The 17,234-nt window shown below is 40.5% G+C and overlaps 1 protein-coding gene across 1 annotated transcript; it reads left to right on the top strand.

The window, feature by feature from the left end:
• Positions 1 to 6,524: 6,524 nt before the first annotated feature.
• LOC116727951 (serine/arginine repetitive matrix protein 1) lies at positions 6,525 to 15,925 on the top strand. Its single transcript, XM_032575650.1, has 10 exons — positions 6,525 to 6,618; positions 8,982 to 9,050; positions 9,189 to 9,848; positions 10,193 to 10,831; positions 13,415 to 13,527; positions 13,661 to 13,763; positions 14,645 to 14,708; positions 15,235 to 15,306; positions 15,407 to 15,554; positions 15,698 to 15,925. The coding sequence occupies exons 2-9, from the start codon at positions 9,010 to 9,012 to the stop codon at positions 15,542 to 15,544; spliced, it is 1,830 nt and encodes a 609-aa protein (XP_032431541.1). The 5' UTR covers positions 6,525 to 6,618; positions 8,982 to 9,009; the 3' UTR covers positions 15,545 to 15,554; positions 15,698 to 15,925.
• Positions 15,926 to 17,234: the final 1,309 nt, after the last annotated feature.

The following is a 17,234-nucleotide window of genomic DNA, read 5'->3' as shown; positions in this document are numbered from 1 at the left end:
AACTGTGGACTATTTTTGATATTAGAGTGGTTATTTGCTGATCACAATTTACTTTCTGCATGAAGAATTTGTTGGTTATGACTGAAGAATAACCAGTTGTAACCGGGTGGTTTTATTGGAAGACGTAGTTTACATCTAGTGGTTGTAAATTCCCACCGTGGTTTGGGCCTTTGAACACATCTCGGCCCCGTTCCCCACCGTCACTTCCGTTCACAGCCTTGTCGGGCTCATTAAGCGTATATAGGCACCGGGTGTGCACGCCAATCTGTGTGTTTGTTTGGTCCGTTGGTTGAGTTGGCTCTCAGGGCAGATGAGCGCTGGCGCCGTGCTCATCGGGTTGCTGTGAGTGTTCGGATCGTGGACATTTAATACTGATTGCTGCTGTTGCCTATTGTGCTCCCACAAACTATTCAGAACCACAAACCGTGTAGAACCAGAACAGCATAGCTCCTTATTTTTATTAGCGTACTGGGCACAACCTTAGGACGGGGTTGGGGCAACGCAGGATTTGTTTTTCTTTTTTTCCTAACGTTATTTTGTGTTTCTACTAATCTGGGTTGCATTCGTTTGGTTCCAGTTGCTTCTAGTCTTGTCCGGGGTTTTTGAGCCTATTGCCTTTTAAATTAGAATAATAAAGTCTATTTTTAATATTGTAAAAGAATGTATAAATAAAACATATTTTGTATACTATTTCTGTTTCCTCATTCTCAGCCAGACCTACCTGGGTATCATTAATTGGGAAACTCTAGACCACTTGATATTTCAGTAGTTTACCAGTTGGCTCTAGGGCCACGTCCTCAGTCACAATCCGGGTTCTTTCCCCCGTGTTACAATTTTCTGGCGTTGTCGGCAGGATCTGGCTGTTTGAACAGATGGTATACATATTTTTACATTCATTTCTGATACCGATAGTGTTGGTTCTGTGGTAGTGGTGCTTTAGTAGAGAGCATTATTGCTGTATTTATTCATTGTTTGGAGCGCTTAGAGTGTGGGAGCATAATAGTGCAGCAGTAGGCACATCGTGGGACCTGGCTGGATATTTCCGCCTGTGAACGAGGATCAGCGTTCCTGGTGCGATGGCTGAGGAACTTCAAGAACTCCGGGCTCGAGTCCAGCAGTTGGAGGCCGAAAGGAGCCGTCTGCAGCAGGAGAGGGATTCTGCACGAGCAAATTCAAATCAACAGGATGATGAACAAGCTGGCCCGAGTACAAGTGGAGCGCCGATGAACACTAGGGCAACTGATCGCATAATCTACCTGCCGAGGGAGCGAAAGTGTCCAATCTTTCGAGGAACTCATGGTGTCGGGGTGGAGGAGTGGATAGAAGAGGTTCGCACCAGCATGCGAGTCCGCCATGTTGGACCCACAGATCAGGCTGCTTTCATTTTTGACCATCTTGAAGGTGAAGCTCGAGATGAGATTAAATATAGATCCTCAGCTGAACGTGAGAATCCAGAAACTGTTTTCACCATTTTAAAAGAACTGTATGGTTGCCAACAGTCATATGTCTCATTACAGGAGGACTTCTTTTCACGGAGACAATTAGATGGTGAATCTTTGCAGGAATTCTCTCATTCATTGTTTTGCTTGATGGACAAAGTTAAATCTAATTCTCCTCATGCTATGGCAAATGCTGACATTTTACTTCGTGATCAGTTTATTCAAAATGTTAGTAACTCTGACCTGCGTCGAGAGCTAAAGCGTTATGCTCGTGATAATCCGAGGTGTACATTACTGGAGGTTAGAGCTGAGGCTATTACGTGGGAGCGTGAGGGCGGGGTGGAAAATAAAAGTAGTGTCGTCCCCTCTTTTTGTGCTGTACAGAGTGCCAGTGTGTCCCCTCCCCAAATTGACTCTCCCACTGGTTCTGTTGCCTCTCAACTTGCTACTTTGACTGTAATTGTACAAAAACAGCAGGAACAGTTGGACCAGATTAGTCAATCCCTTGCAGCTCTGCAGCAGCCCCCTGTGGCTAGGCCTTCCAGTTCTAGTAGTGTGATTTGTCACAAATGTCAGCAACCAGGCCACATTGCCCGGTATTGTACCACTCGTGGCCGTTTTAAGTCTCCACGCACAAGTGGTGCCCCTCAGGTTCAATCCACCCTTAGCCATCAGCGGGCGGAAAACTAACTCCCCCTAGTGTTAGGAGCCAGACATTAGGAGGGGGTGGTTCAGGCTCGGTGGGTCCCCAAATTGAAGAGGTGAAGGAGTGTTTAATTGCATCGTGCCCTCAAGTCACTGTAAAACTATCTGGAGTTCCAGTCCAGTGTATTCTTGACACTGGTTCTATGGTTTCTACCATTTCAGAAAGCTTCTTTAAAAAGCATTTTCCAGATAAGTTAAAAGTATGCCATTGGTTAGAGTTGAGAGCTGCAAACGGTTTGAATATTCCTTACTTGGGTTATCTCGAGCCTGATATTGAGGTGTGTGGGATGGTAATCCCCAGAAGAGGGATCCTTGTTGTTAGGGACCCTCCAGGTCAGGCTAGTTCACCTCAAATACCAGGCATAATCGGGATGAATGTAATAAAGGCCTACTATCTTCAGCTATTTGACCAGTATGGCACTGATTTGTTTAAACTCCCATCTGTTCAGGGGGCACCGTCTTCCTGGCTTTCTGCATTTCAGCTATGTCAGCAGACTGAGGTTCAAGAAGGCCATATTCAAACCAGTGTTGCAAAACTTCGTGGTAGAAGACCAGTTGTAGTCCCTGCAGGCACTATTAAGTTTGTGCCTGCCACATGTTCAGCCATGTTAGCGCTGGCTGGGGCAGCATTAATTGAGCCGTTGGATGTAAAGTTTAGCTTACCTGAGGGTTTGTTAGTGTCTCCTTCCCTTTTGCAGGTTTTTCGGGGCACTGTTTATGTTCCTGTGGTGAATGTAGGGGTGTGTACAGTCACACTAAGACCCCGTTGTGCTCTGGGTCTCTTGTCTCCTGTAAAAGTGGTCAGTTTACCGTCAGAGTTGCAGGAAGTTCCTTGTGCACAGGAGCAAGTCGTGGCTACAGTCAGGTCCCATACTGCTGAGACTGGTTCGGTTGGAGAGAAGATAACATCACTTAATCTCTCTATGCTGGACAGCGAAGAGCAGCATAAGGTGAGAACATTGTTGCTAAAGTATGAGTCTGTGTTCTCTGCTTTTGATGGCGACCTTGGTATTACTAATTTAATCGAGCATAGCATTCCATTGTTAGACAATGTTCCTGTGCGGCAGAGGTATCGGCGTATCCCTCCATCTGAATATGAGGCAGTTAAGTCCCATATTAACCAGCTGCTGGCAAACCAGGTTATCAGAGAGAGCAGTAGCCCTTATGCATCACCAATTGTCCTGGTCCGAAAGAAGGACGGCAGTCTTCGCCTATGTGTGGACTATAGACAACTTAATAAAAAGACCAGAAAGGACGCTTTTCCACTGCCCCGAATAGAGGAAACATTGGACTCTCTATCAGGCGCCCGCTGGTTCACAACCATGGACCTTGTTTGTGGCTATAACCAGGTTCCAGTTGCAGAGAATGATCGCTCAAAAACAGCCTTTTGCACGCCTTTTGGCCTGTTTGAATTCAATCGCATGCCATTCGGGTTGTGTAATGCACCAGGAACTTTCCAACGTTTAATGGAGAGGATGTTCGGGGCTCAGCATGGTCAGTCACTCTTGCTATACCTGGATGATATTATTGTGTTTTCTTCCAGTGTTGACCAGCACCTGGCACGGCTGGAGGTGGTGTTAAGTCGCCTGAAACAAGAAGGATTGAAGGTCAAGTTGGAAAAATGTGACTTCTTTAAAAAGCAGGTGCAGTACCTGGGACATCTCATCTCTGAGGACGGCGTGGCCACGGACCCAGACAAGATTGCAGCAGTGTCAAACTGGCCTCACCCTACAAATGTCTCAGAGCTGCGGTCGTTCCTGGGATTTGCCAATTATTATCGAAGGTTCGTAGAAGGTTTTTCTCAACTGGCTGGCCCCCTCCATCGTCTTGTTTCAGAACATGCTGGGTCGAAGGCAAGTCGAGGACGAGGAAAACTATTGGGAGGAGCATGGTCAGAAGAATGCGAAAGGAGCTTCCAGGAGCTCAAGGCCAAGCTTGTAAGTGCTCCCACTCTCGCTTTTGCTGATTTTTCCCTGCCTTTTATTTTAGAGGTCGACGCCAGCCACCATGGACTAGGAGCTGTGTTGTCTCAGGAACAGGGTGGCCGAGTACGACCCATTGCATATGCCAGCCGCAGTTTGCATGCTGCTGAGAAGAGTTATAGCTCCATGAAACTTGAGATGTTGGCCATGAAGTGGGCTATGGCTGAAAAGTTCAAGGAGTACCTGTGGGGCCACCGATGTGTCGTTTGGACTGACAACAACCCACTGAGCCATTTGGACACTGCCAAATTGGGTGCCACGGAGCATCGATGGGTTGCTGAACTTTCTGCATTTGACTATACGGTCAGATATCGTCCAGGCCGTGTGAATAAGAATGCTGACGCCCTCTCAAGGCAATCAACAAGTGGGGACAGAACACAACTACACCACCACCTCCCCGGGACAGCTATTCCAGAACAAATCTGTGAGATGTCGAGGGTGGTGCAGGAGGATGCTGTGCAGTTGGCGATCACTGTCCTTCCATCCCGCAGCAGAGAAGATCTGTGCCTACTTCAAGGGGCTGATCCGTCCATTTCAGCCTTCCTGGAGTTTTGGCAGCAGCAAAGAGTGCCGAGCCGGGCTGAGAAGGAGCGTCTAGGGCCGGGCGCCCGTGGACTTCTGAAACAGTGGGACCGCATTGTCCAGAAGGAAGGCCTTTTGTATCGGCGCACCTGGAGACCAGATGGTGGAGAAGAAGTTCTTCAGTTTCTTCTCCCAGAGAGTCTAAAAGCAGAGGTGTTGCAGGAGCTTCATCAACATCATGGCCATCAGGGGGTCGAGAGGACGACTGATGTAGTGAAGCAGAGGTGTTTCTGGCCAGGAGTGGATAAAGATGTAAAGGATTGGTGCCAACAGTGTGAGAGGTGTACCCTTGCTAAGAACACCCAGCCAAGAGTTCGAGCGCCTATGGGTCACCTAACCAGTTGTAACCGGGTGGTTTTATTGGAAGACGTAGTTTACATCTAGTGGTTGTAAATTCCCACCGTGGTTTGGGCCTTTGAACACATCTCGGCCCCGTTCCCCACCGTCACTTCCGTTCACAGCCTTGTCGGGCTCATTAAGCGTATATAGGCACCGGGTGTGCACGCCAATCTGTGTGTTTGTTTGGTCCGTTGGTTGAGTTGGCTCTCAGGGCAGATGAGCGCTGGCGCCGTGCTCATCGGGTTGCTGTGAGTGTTCGGATCGTGGACATTTAATACTGATTGCTGCTGTTGCCTATTGTGCTCCCACAAACTATTCAGAACCACAAACCGTGTAGAACCAGAACAGCATAGCTCCTTATTTTTATTAGCGTACTGGGCACAACCTTAGGACGGGGTTGGGGCAACGCAGGATTTGTTTTTCTTTTTTTCCTAACATTATTTTGTGTTATTTTGTGTTTCTACTAATCTGGGTTGCATTCGTTTGGTTCCAGTTGCTTCTAGTCTTGTCCGGGGTTTTTGAGCCTATTGCCTTTTAAATTAGAATAATAAAGTCTATTTTTAATATTGTAAAAGAATGTATAAATAAAACATATTTTGTATACTATTTCTGTTTCCTCATTCTCAGCCAGACCTACCTGGGTATCATTAATTGGGAAACTCTAGACCACTTGATATTTCAGTAGTTTACCAGTTGGCTCTAGGGCCACGTCCTCAGTCACAATCCGGGTTCTTTCCCCCGTGTTACACAGTCATAACCAATGATGTGGAAATTACGGAGATAAAAAAAGTATTAAAAGAGAGCGGCACAACATGTCTGCGAGTGTCTCTGTGTTTGAAACACACAAGGGTAGCAGAATAATTCCATAAAAATAACTGCAAAAATGCAGAAAATTACATAAGTAAAGAAAGTAAACAAAACCTTTGGTCTATGGATGTTAAAATTTGTTGCATTTTTAAGTAACCCTTGAACTTACCTTTTGTAACTTTACAGACACAAGCCTCAGTGTATTTTATTGGGGTGTAAGTGATTTGTTAGAAAGTACTGAATAATAGACAAGTGGGAGACAGAAAAAAATAATGGATTATTTTAAAGTTAATTACAAATAAAGCAGTGCTTTTTGAGTTAGAGATTAGGATGTTGTTTTAAAGCTAAACCCCTCTTTACCATAATTTTACCTTGCCTTTCATAATTTTGTTGCTCTTCTATTATTTGTCACTTCCATTCTACTCCACAAAAGTGCATTGCATTATTAGTTTATTATGTGGAATCCCAATAAAACATATAAAAATGTGTTGCTGTAATATAGTACATACTAATAGTTTATCTTATATTTTTACTAAAACCTAATAAGTTTCTTATTGACATTTTGGTGTTTGTCTTTTAGAGAGAATAATACAAAAGAAAAGTATTTTTAATCGATTTTGCGGCAGTCGCATAAACACTCAGTTTTTCCTCCCAGACTTCAGGTGGCGCTGTCTATACTTGTGTCTAAATACGTTGGAATGAGGCGAGCTAAAGCCTATCAGTGTCGCACGTAGCTTTTCATTTTAGATATCGGTCGGCAGTTGGTAAGTAGCACACCTTATACTCGCAATAAATTCATTTATTATTAGAGAAACAAAAGGACGTTTCTGTTTTAGGTCTAACATGGTGTGAAAATATTAAAATAACACACATGAAAGTTGTGAATACCGTTTCGTCGAGGGTTATAATGGCTAGCTTCCATTAGCTAAGTTAACGGCTAAACATTCTTAGCTTTCTGTCAGCTCGATGTATTATTGTTGAGGAGAACGTAACATTTCAGCTTTATACTAGCCGCAAGCAAGCTGGGTTTGATTTTTCACCTTTACCAGCGTAAATCCCGTCACCGAGTCGTGGGATATATTTTAACAGCTGTCCAGAGTCAAAAGCTAAAAATGGAAACGAAGACTGCCCTACCCCCGTCACCATAATGAGAGCTGAAACATAATAAGCCGCCACCATATTGAGCACATTGGTTCCTTTGTAGTATTTTACCTTGGTGATGATAAATTTAGCTTAAATTAATTACAGTCAGTGACATTTTAAATGCACATAAAACGAGGACTCATCGCTACTTATGACTGATGTATAGGACATTCCAGTACAGATTTGAGTGAAAGTACAGCTGACTGAGTATGCAATTCCTTGCGTTGGATATGCGAAATAACTGGGAGTTGGAATGTTTCCTAAAATGTTTTAGTTACTTGGACCCATGATCTAATTGGAAGCATGTGTCTTGGAGATTTTGCAACATGTTGTTGACTATCGTTAACAGTAGTCCAGTAAAATACACGTCTGTATTTTGAAAACATGGATTTGACTGCATCCTGAATGGTTAGGCGTCTTTTTATGCTTTTTATATGTACTCTTATTTTATTTGAGTTATTTTTTATTGATTATTCTTTTACGTGACTTGAACTTTGAGTCTACAATAATATCTATCTATCTATCTATTGCTTTTGATAAATTAAGACATGGTAAATATTTACTCTTAAATTTTATTTGGTATTTAAATTTAAACAATTTATTTAAAATATTGCATCTACAAAGAACTGTATTCTTTTAAATGATGCAAAATTATGCAGATAAAAAAAAACATTTGAAGTTTGTTTTCAAGTTGAAAAGCATGGGATATTTTATAAGTCCTGGTTTTACATTGAACTATAATGTTCAAAATATCGTTCTTTTCTTTCTAAAGTAATAATTAATTGGAAAAATGGTCAGTTTTATAATTTGCCTTTTCAGTTGTTGAATGTCAGTTTATTTACTTGTGAAATGCTTTTTAGAAATCAAACATGTTTTTGTCGAACTAAAATTTTACAGACAAGGCCCAGTTATGTTGCTAACAAGAGTAATTAAAAAAATAAACAAATTATGTCTCTGGTATGTTTAAAATGTTCTATAACTCACCACTTTTAAAGCAGATTCAATGTTTTTGGGGGGAAGGTGCATTCAGTAGCAGAATCCCCAGTCTAGTCCTTGAGACAAATCAGACTGGGTGTTGTAGTAGTACAACTGATAAGAGATGAGACAGGAACTTTGAACAAAGGTTGTTACAATAGTTTTGAAAATTAATAATTTACCTAGGTAGTATTAGTTCCTTGTTTATGGTCTTAAAATTTTTTCAGTGGTTGTCTTTAACAATGGTTAGCCATAAAGCTTATTAAATCTGTTATCTGAATGTTTATCTAAGATTTAGGGTGAATATTCTAATCTGCTTGCAGCCAAGGCAATAAGAACCATTGTTCAGCTTCAGTTTATTGGAGTCTGGCAGCTGAGTTAAAATTGTCTGTATTTCTTTTTAGAGCTTGGCTTTTCCTGTAATGAAAGACACAACCCCTCTGATTACCAGCAGAAGAAGCCAAAAATTCAATTATCTCAATTTTCAATGAACATTATTGTTACGTTAGCTAACATTATCTATTCTCTATCAGTTAAGTAAATTATAACGTTAACTGACTCAGGTTATTTTTTTGATTTATTTATTTTTAAATGTTAATATAAACATTAACATTAAAAAAATTAAATAAACATCTTTATGTACAAATTAATATAAAGATATTAATTAATATCAAAAGTGTTAAATTAAATTCACTGGAACTTGCAGATACCCAGCAGTAAAGGTATTCAGTTTGTACTCTTGATTGATTTCTTCTGAATATTTAACCTTTGGCGGGTTTTGAAATGAGTACATTTCAAAGTACATTTCACATTTCAAAACACTGACAATAATAAAAAAAAACTAATTGACTCGTACTTTTTTTTTTAAAGGAAATGGTACAATTACTGTTATTGATTGATAATTCAAACTAAAATCTAAGAGATTCTTCGTGAGAGAAGAGCCTCATTCAGTAAAGGTCTGCAGTTGTCCAGTAGTATAATCTTTTAAAATTTTTTTATTCACCATCAGTCCATAGGTTATACACTCTCTTCCAAAGATGGTGCGAACACATTATGGACCACCACGCTTGAAGTCCAGGTAACCTCTTTCAAATGATGTTGCTTTTTTTGTTTTCCTTTTGGGTATTTTGTTATTTGTTATTGATTAATATTCTTAAATTGAAAGGATTTAAAGTACTTGTTGAAAACCACCTTTTTATTTCTTGTTCTCTGTCAGACCCTATGAAGATTCTCATCGACACAATGAAGGAAGTTACAACCCAAACTCTAAGAGTCGACGAGACGACCAGGGATATCCTAACAAGTCCCCTCCTAGCTGGCGAGAATCCAGAGGCAGAGGACGAGGCAGACCAGCACCAGTGGGCAGAAGGGTTCCTGAAATGGGACCTCAACGGGAGCCACGATTTAGTCACTGGAGGTCTCACAGTCAGGATTCCTTCCAATCCCACCCTCATAAAATGGACCAACATCATAGCCATCGCAGGCAGTCTCCATTGCGGCTGAACCGTACTCCTCAGCATCGCTCATCCCCTCACAGCCCTGCACACATACACCAGAGTCAAAGGGGTCCACCTTTTCACGGCCATCCTTCAGGTCACAGGTCACCTTCCCCAAGACATTTTCGTAGCCACCCAGCTGACAGGAGACCAGGATCTGCGCCTCCCTATCGAGGATCTTTTAGGGGATCCAGAAGACAGTCAGTTTTTTCTCCTCGAGATCCTCATCCAAGAGAAAGAGCCTATGAACAGTCAGGTCATGGCATGAAGCGTTGGAATGAACCTGGATCGTTCTCTCATCTGCACAATGGAGAGCATCGGCCCTCTGGGCCACAGAGGAGCCCCAGAGAGGTGCCAGGGAGAGGCTCATGTACAGAGAGGTACAAGCACGAAGCACCACCCCAAGCTGGGTAAAATTATGTCAGGAGGAGGCTTGAGGTTGGCCACTTCTCCAAGTCACAGAAGTTGTAATGATGAGCTCTGCCCTGCTCCCGATTGTATTAATTACATGGGATTAAATTGGGTCTGATGTAAATGGGATTTAAGAGGAGCATTACTTCTGTAATTGGTCTCTGAAAGTGTACCTCCCCCCTACCTGTTTCATTCTGTCATGGCTTCAGAGAGGCCTACCTTTAAAGATAAAAGTTAAACCTTCCGCGTCCCACTTAAAATGGCAATGGATCTGTCATTATAATGATTTTTCTATTGTTTGATGGATGTGCAGGTGGTCAACTCAACAAGATTCCAGGAGGCAACGCGGTCCTGTGGAGAGGCAAGGCAGCAGATCCCACAGTCGAGAGAGGGCACAAGATGCCCCTCACCCGCCCGCCTTCAGAGCCCCCCCATGGAAAAGCGGCCCTCCACCACCATCATCACACTACAGGAACCTTCCTGAGAGGAATGTTTCAGGACCCCGCAAGAGGAGAATATCAAATATCAGCATGCCCTCTTCAGGCCCTGAACCGTATTATGGCAACCCGAAGTACCCTAGGAGAGAGAGACCCCAGCTGATGAGTATTCCCAGGCCATTTGGTGGCCCACCATTCTCCTTTAGGGGTAGAAGTTACTTGACCAGGGGCCGGGGGTTCAGAGCAGCATCTCTCATGAGGCTGAGAATTCCTCCAACTATAAGGCCAAGGCCTCGTTTTGGTGATATTGCTGCACAGGGCCATGCCAGCTCTGTTCTTGCCATCAGGAAGAGACGTTTCCAGATGAAGGATGATCCCTTAAAAGACGAGGAACCGAGAAGGTTGAAACCACAACAGTCTCCATCAGAAGAGGATGACAAAGCCAACAAATCTTCAGGAGACTCTGACACAGGAAAAGAACAGGTGGAATCACGCCGGTCGTTGAGCAAACACAGGTATGGTATTCTCCTTGTAGCACTGTTCGCAGGGGCTTGATGATGATGATGATTAAGAGGTCAAGAAAGAATGTGTGAAAAGGGTGCCAGCAGTGGAAAGTGGAGATGTCATGAGCTAAATTTGCAGCAGCCAAAGCCACCATTACAGGAGGCAAAGCCACCATTATTCTGAAATGACACCCTAAACTGCGTGCTACATACGTCTCAAAATACCTACCTCTGAAGTTGGATGAAGAGAAGGTTTATTCTCCAATTACAAACCGCATTGTTAAAGCTGGCTTGTCAGTCCTAACAAATGTAAAGTAACCCCATGAAGAGGAGAAATTGGGAATCCTCTCTGAGCCTAAAGCCTGAAAAAGCCTCTCTGCCTGCTGTGGAAAATTCTTCAGTCTCATTAAAGAGCCCAAACTTGCATAACTCCATTTGTGCTTGGCAAAGAGAGGACTCAGGATGATGTAACCATGACCCAAACTATCTTCAACAGCTTTTAAGTTACTGGGAGTCAATCAGCCATAAATGAAGGTTTGAATAAGAGATGCATCAACATTGCTTGCTGTGCTCAGCCAGCAACTGTTCATGGCTTCTAGACACTAATCTTGAAAAAACTGGCATGCTCGAAAAACAAATTCCCAAGAGTGAGGATCAGTCTGCAATTAGTACTATAAGTTGAAATGTGCCCATTGCCAAGAGACAGCAAGCCATTTTAAAAGATTGCAAGAAATGTTTGGAAAAATCCCATAATATGCATGCCAGTATAAGAGATTCCCAACAAGAAAAAAATGCATTCTTAATCATGAACCAGTTGTGCATGGAATATGCAACAAATGCTTATGCTTAAGTGTAAAATAATTAACATGGCAAAGCAAAACTTCTTTAAAAAATTGTTGACTTCTGGAATTATAGTCATATATTGTCCTCTTGAAGAAACCAAATCTCTATTTAAAGAAGTGGAAATACAAGGGATGGGAAGAATCACCCAAGAAGGATCAGTAACTCAGCCCCTATTTATAAAGCTTTACATCAGCTGATATGTGGAAGCTTGATGTTTAGCCATCAGTACCATTCAGAATTCATACAGTGAAGGGGAATCACAAAACCTACCATTTGGACTACATACGTTATGTTTAAGATGGAGGGCTCTGCTTCGTCTGAGTCACAAGAATTTTTACCAGGATTTGCTCTTGCTCCATATTTTCAGAAGTTCTTCAAATATTAACCATTTTGGAGGTGGATTTTTCAACTCAGATGTTTCGAGATGCATTATTTCAACTACCCAGAGATGAACATAAAACATACTCAAAGGAGAACTTGCGTGGCAAAACTTCAGTGGACTGTGGATAATCGACTGGACAAATATGAGAAAACCCAAAAGAAAGTCTGATGTATTTTAATTTGAGACATGGAGATACAGACATGGGGACCATTTAACCGCACCACCATGTTGTATTTTTTTCAGAGATTTCATATTGGTCGGCTTTTTCCATTATTCTGTACTCCACTTCTTATGTGACCTAAATCTGTTCAAACAGAACCTATCATCAAGCCAGATGGAAATCAATCCATTTACTTGCCGTCTAATCCAACCAAGATATAATCACCCCTCTCTATATCCTGCAGCACTAAAGCCCAAGATACTCCTATATAGTACATGACTGTTCTACAAAAGTGAGCTTTCCAGAAGAGGATGAAGAACTCTAACAAGAGTATTAACGAACAGCTTATTCCGAAGAGGAATACATTTTTTGAAAGGCTCATTTGTGTGTCTTGCAAAGTCTTCAGTGAACTGCCTTAAGATTCTGACTCGGAAGAAGAAATAATCAAGCTTTCCCATCTCCCTCAGATTGCAGAAGTCTTCAAGACAAATTCATTTAGACAAGAAACATCTTTTAAAAGCCCCTGGAATAATAATCATTACTGGAGAAAACAGAGAAACGTCAAGGATTGGCTGATAAATTCATCTGAAGTTCAGTGTCCAAACACCCATGCTGTGATTCAAAAAAGGAAGATAGAAGACTTGATATGATGCAATCCAATCTTAGCGTCCCACCTGGATTTGACTACTCTAACAATTGATGAATAAATGGAGACAACTCAGATTGGTTCAGGTTACAAAAATAGGAGTAAAGAAGCATGGACATTCCTGGGTTTTTGTAAGTACCTAAGTAATGTGTGGCTCTATGATAGGGGTATTCAATTGTGGTCTTGAGCTGGGGTCCTGCAGCTTCTAGACATGTCCCTTGCCCAACAGACTTGAATCAAATGGCTGAAACACCTCAGTGTGCAGTCAAGTTCTCCAGAGTCCTGCTGATTACCTGATTATTGGAATCGGGTGTGTTAAAGCAAAGACGCATCTAAAAGTTGCTAGACACTGAACCTCAAGGACTCGAGTTGAATACCCCTGCTCTATAATAATATCTGTCTTCAAAACAGTTCTATGCTTTTCTAATTAATTGTGCTTTACCTCTAAAATCTGGTCAGGGTAGTATATATTTTTTCCACTTGATTTTTTTTTTAAAGGCCAATAATGTTGTTGCTTGTGTCAATTGTCAAAGCTAAAAGTCGACTGTTGTTGGTCCTCCCCAGATCTTCTCCAATAGAGAAACGTGATCTTGTTGTTTTGTCCCACTGGCCTCCGGGACCAAGCTCGTCCAAAGACGGCTCGCCTCCAAAAGGTCAGAGCCCAAAGTCGAGAACAGGTATGTGGTTTCCATCTGTGGTCCGGAGTATTATAAAAACCAAATTTCAATCAACAGTGTTAACATGATTTACTTGACTTTGTTTTTTACACTTGAAATTTTGAGGTATAAACACTTTTTCTTTAAACTCTAGACCGCAGTTCGGATGGGGAAAGCACATCGCATAGACGCCTCTCAATCAATTCCAGATCACCTGAAGACAGAAAACACGAATACGTGGATAAAAGAGTGTTTAGGTACCATAAATATCACATTACACAAAAACTTAATTGTCTGAAATTTGGATTTGAAGTGACAGACCAACACAAAGTAGCACAAATACTTTGCCTTTTTATGAATTAAAATCTTAACAGTGTGTAATAAGTTTAGCAATACAATTTCACTAATCATCTAATTAATAAATCATCTACCTGTTTGTAATTTCATCTCAGTATAAATCCAGCTGTTTGTTAAAGAAAATGAGAGAACAATGAGTATCATGAAGACCAAGGAACACAGTAGGTCAGGGCTAAAGTTGTGCAGAAGGTGGCCCAGCTGCAAACTAGACTTTTCACCTACTCTGATCGTCTGGAAAATGTGAACTTTAGTCAAAGAAGCAACTGGAACTTTGCAGGGATCCAGAGTTTAGATGGGGAAAATTTGTAGACTCACCCACTTGAATTGTTTTTTGTTATTTTGACCTTTATGAAAGAAGCACAACAAGAATACATGTATTGGAGACAAGACGGACATGGAAGAAGGTGCTCTGGTCAAGGTTAAACTCTTTAGCATATGTGGAAAACTGCTGCATGCTTGAAAACAAACCTTGTCTGTCCGAACTTCAGCTATTTTACTAAGAAGGGTAGACAGAAAGTTCAGTTTAGAAAGCTGGTAAAGGCAGACCTGGAGAACTTGAAGCTGTAATTGGACTAAGAGGAGCTCTAAATACATGCTTACCACATACATGTCAGGTCCATTTGTTAAAAAAAATATGAAGTCATGTATTTTTTTCCCCTTCTCAGATGTGCTCTACTTTGTGTTGATATGCTCACAAGTAATGCAACAATAATTATTTTATGTCATTGCAACTAAATACTAATGCTGCATTTTAATATCCGATCATTATTTATTTTTCCAGACCTGATAATGTGATGCATGACAGACCTGAAAGGCCATCTTTCAGGAGACCAGGACCAATACAAGTAAGCGAATAAAGGCTGAAACTGACAGTTTTTACATATTTTAGCTTGACTGGGTAAGGTTTTTTTTAAGCCCTTCTGGGCTTAAAAATGGCCAGGGCAGCAAATGAATAAACACCAAAAAGAAAAAATATCAGACAGGATCCAAAGTTGCAGAGCACATCATTTTAAAATTTATTATACATTTTAAAAAAAATAATTTTCTTACTTTGTGAAAGCCAAAGGATTCCCCCTCCTCAACCAACAGAGTGTTGAGGGTGTGCTTCCATGGCAACATGATTAGGAGACCTGAAAAAGATAGTGATGAGCAAAACATCATAAAGTTAATTTAATAAACTAATCATCAAGGTTTAAACCTTTCCTCAACACAAATTAAAAGAAATACATTTATAAATTTAATTTTGGTCATAGAAATCACAAGAAATACATCACTTGTTAGTGAGGTGATGAATGCCTCACAATAGTAATTGTTGAATTTAGCCATGTAAGGCATTCTGTAAATGTATATGCTCACCTTCTGCTATTACAGCGGCCGAGAATTCCTGGTGGTTCAAGGAATATGGGCCCAGACATGTCGGAAAATATCAGAAGACCTCTGATGGTATGTTGAACTCTTGACTGTTTACAGATCTTTGACTTCCTGTTTAAATATCCAGAAAGGTCATAAATCTCCTCAACTAATAATTGAATTTCTTTAAAAGGAGACTTTAGTGCCGCGTCCTTTTCCGAATCAGAGACCAGTGTTCAGAAAAAGCTACAGCATCGTGTCTAAATACCGCAACATGAGGGTGATGCGTCAGCGTGCGCCTTACAGTAGAGGACCCAACCAGCAACGCTAGCGACAAACTGGTGCGTTATACAAATTTCAATACATTTTGGTATTAAAATGTTTTTATATTTTGTATTTAGATAAGAAATGTCTAGCAAGTAAATCCCTAATAATTGCATTCAGATAAACTGTATTCTGCTTTTTTTTTTATATATATATATAGGCACCAAATTGTGATTGTGGAGCTTAGAAACACTGAAATCTCCAGTACAGAACTGCTCTATCAAGGTGGACTGCACAAACCTGTACAGCTTCACCTCATACCTGACCAGCTTGTTGTGAAATTGTTCCCTCTAAGATGTTGTCCCTGATGTTTCATTCGCTTCATTTAACTACTGCTGTACTCAGTTTTAGAACGTTTCTGTTACCTATTTTATATATATATATATATATACTGCTCAAAAAAATAAAGGGAACACTTTAAGTGTTAAACACCTGTTTAAGTGTTCCCTTTATTTGTTTGAGCAGTGTATATATATATATATATATATATATATATATATATATGTATGTTCTCTCTCTCTATATATATATATATTTTTTTTTTTTTTATGGTTTGGGAACGTTTGCTTTAAAAGTCCTTGTAAGTCCTGGTTTTACTTCAAATGTGCTAGTTTTTTTTTGTTTACAAGCAGCAATCAAACATTTACTTTGATATGTGACTTTATAAACTTGTACTGATCTTGTCAGAGATTCACTCTAAATAAAACTAGAAATGTAACAGTTTTTTTCACAAATCTGTTCGATATGGACTTGGTAGATCAGTATTACTTTGTTTACAAAATAAAATAAAGCTCAAAGTGGGCATTATTCACTCTTTCCTGTCTGAATAGCACGTCTTATGTTTTTTTTTAAAAAGTGAAATTTGTGACCATTCAATCTAATTTTACTTATAAAGTTTCCATTCACATCAAATATTGTTCAGGACACCTTCATAAACAGATCCCATTTCTGTACAATACTTTTTCAGACTAATATCGGAGTTATTGGCCAGTATTTAAAGTCATATCTGTGGCAGGAATCTAACTACGCCTCATCCTGATCTCAACATCTGTAACTGAAGAAAGATCTCAGCATATATCCAGGTGTTCTGTGAGGATTTTGAGAGAACATTAGTAAACAGACAGCATCATAAAGATCAAAGAACACTGCAATCCATGAAATAGTGAAGAAATTTCAAACAATTAGGTGTAAGACATTTTACCTCATAATGTGCCAGTGTTTATTAATTCATTGCATCCAAACCCAATAAAATCAAAATCTGTTTATGTGGTGACATAATGAAAAAGTTACAGTTTAGGTAATATGAATTCATAGTTTCACAAGACGCTGTCATTTAAGGTTGCTCACATTGGGTGATGCAATTGACCTAACTTTTATGAGATGGTGAAGTGCAGCCTGAAGTGATTCCACTCCGTTTCCATATCATTTTAAGTACATTAAAATAAAAATTGGGGTGTTTTTATTCTTATTTCATAGAGTTTTGAAAGAAGAACATTGTCAATGGGTGATGCCAATACAGCTCTGGAAAAAAAGAGTCCATTGCACTGAATCTCATTGAAAACCTGGTTATTCCACCAAATATTGATTTCTGAACTCTTCCTGAGTTAAAACATTAGTATTGTTGTTTCTAAATGAATATGAACTTGTTTTCTTTGCATTATTTGAGGTCTGATAGCACTTCGTCTTTTTTGTTATTT

The sequence above is a fragment of the Xiphophorus hellerii genome, chromosome 11 (assembly GCF_003331165.1).
Source record: "Xiphophorus hellerii strain 12219 chromosome 11, Xiphophorus_hellerii-4.1, whole genome shotgun sequence".
In the NCBI taxonomy this organism is placed as follows: Eukaryota; Metazoa; Chordata; class Actinopteri; order Cyprinodontiformes; family Poeciliidae; genus Xiphophorus; species Xiphophorus hellerii.
The sequence above is the reverse complement of the archived record's forward strand: the minus strand, read 5'-3'. Positions and strand labels throughout refer to the sequence as shown.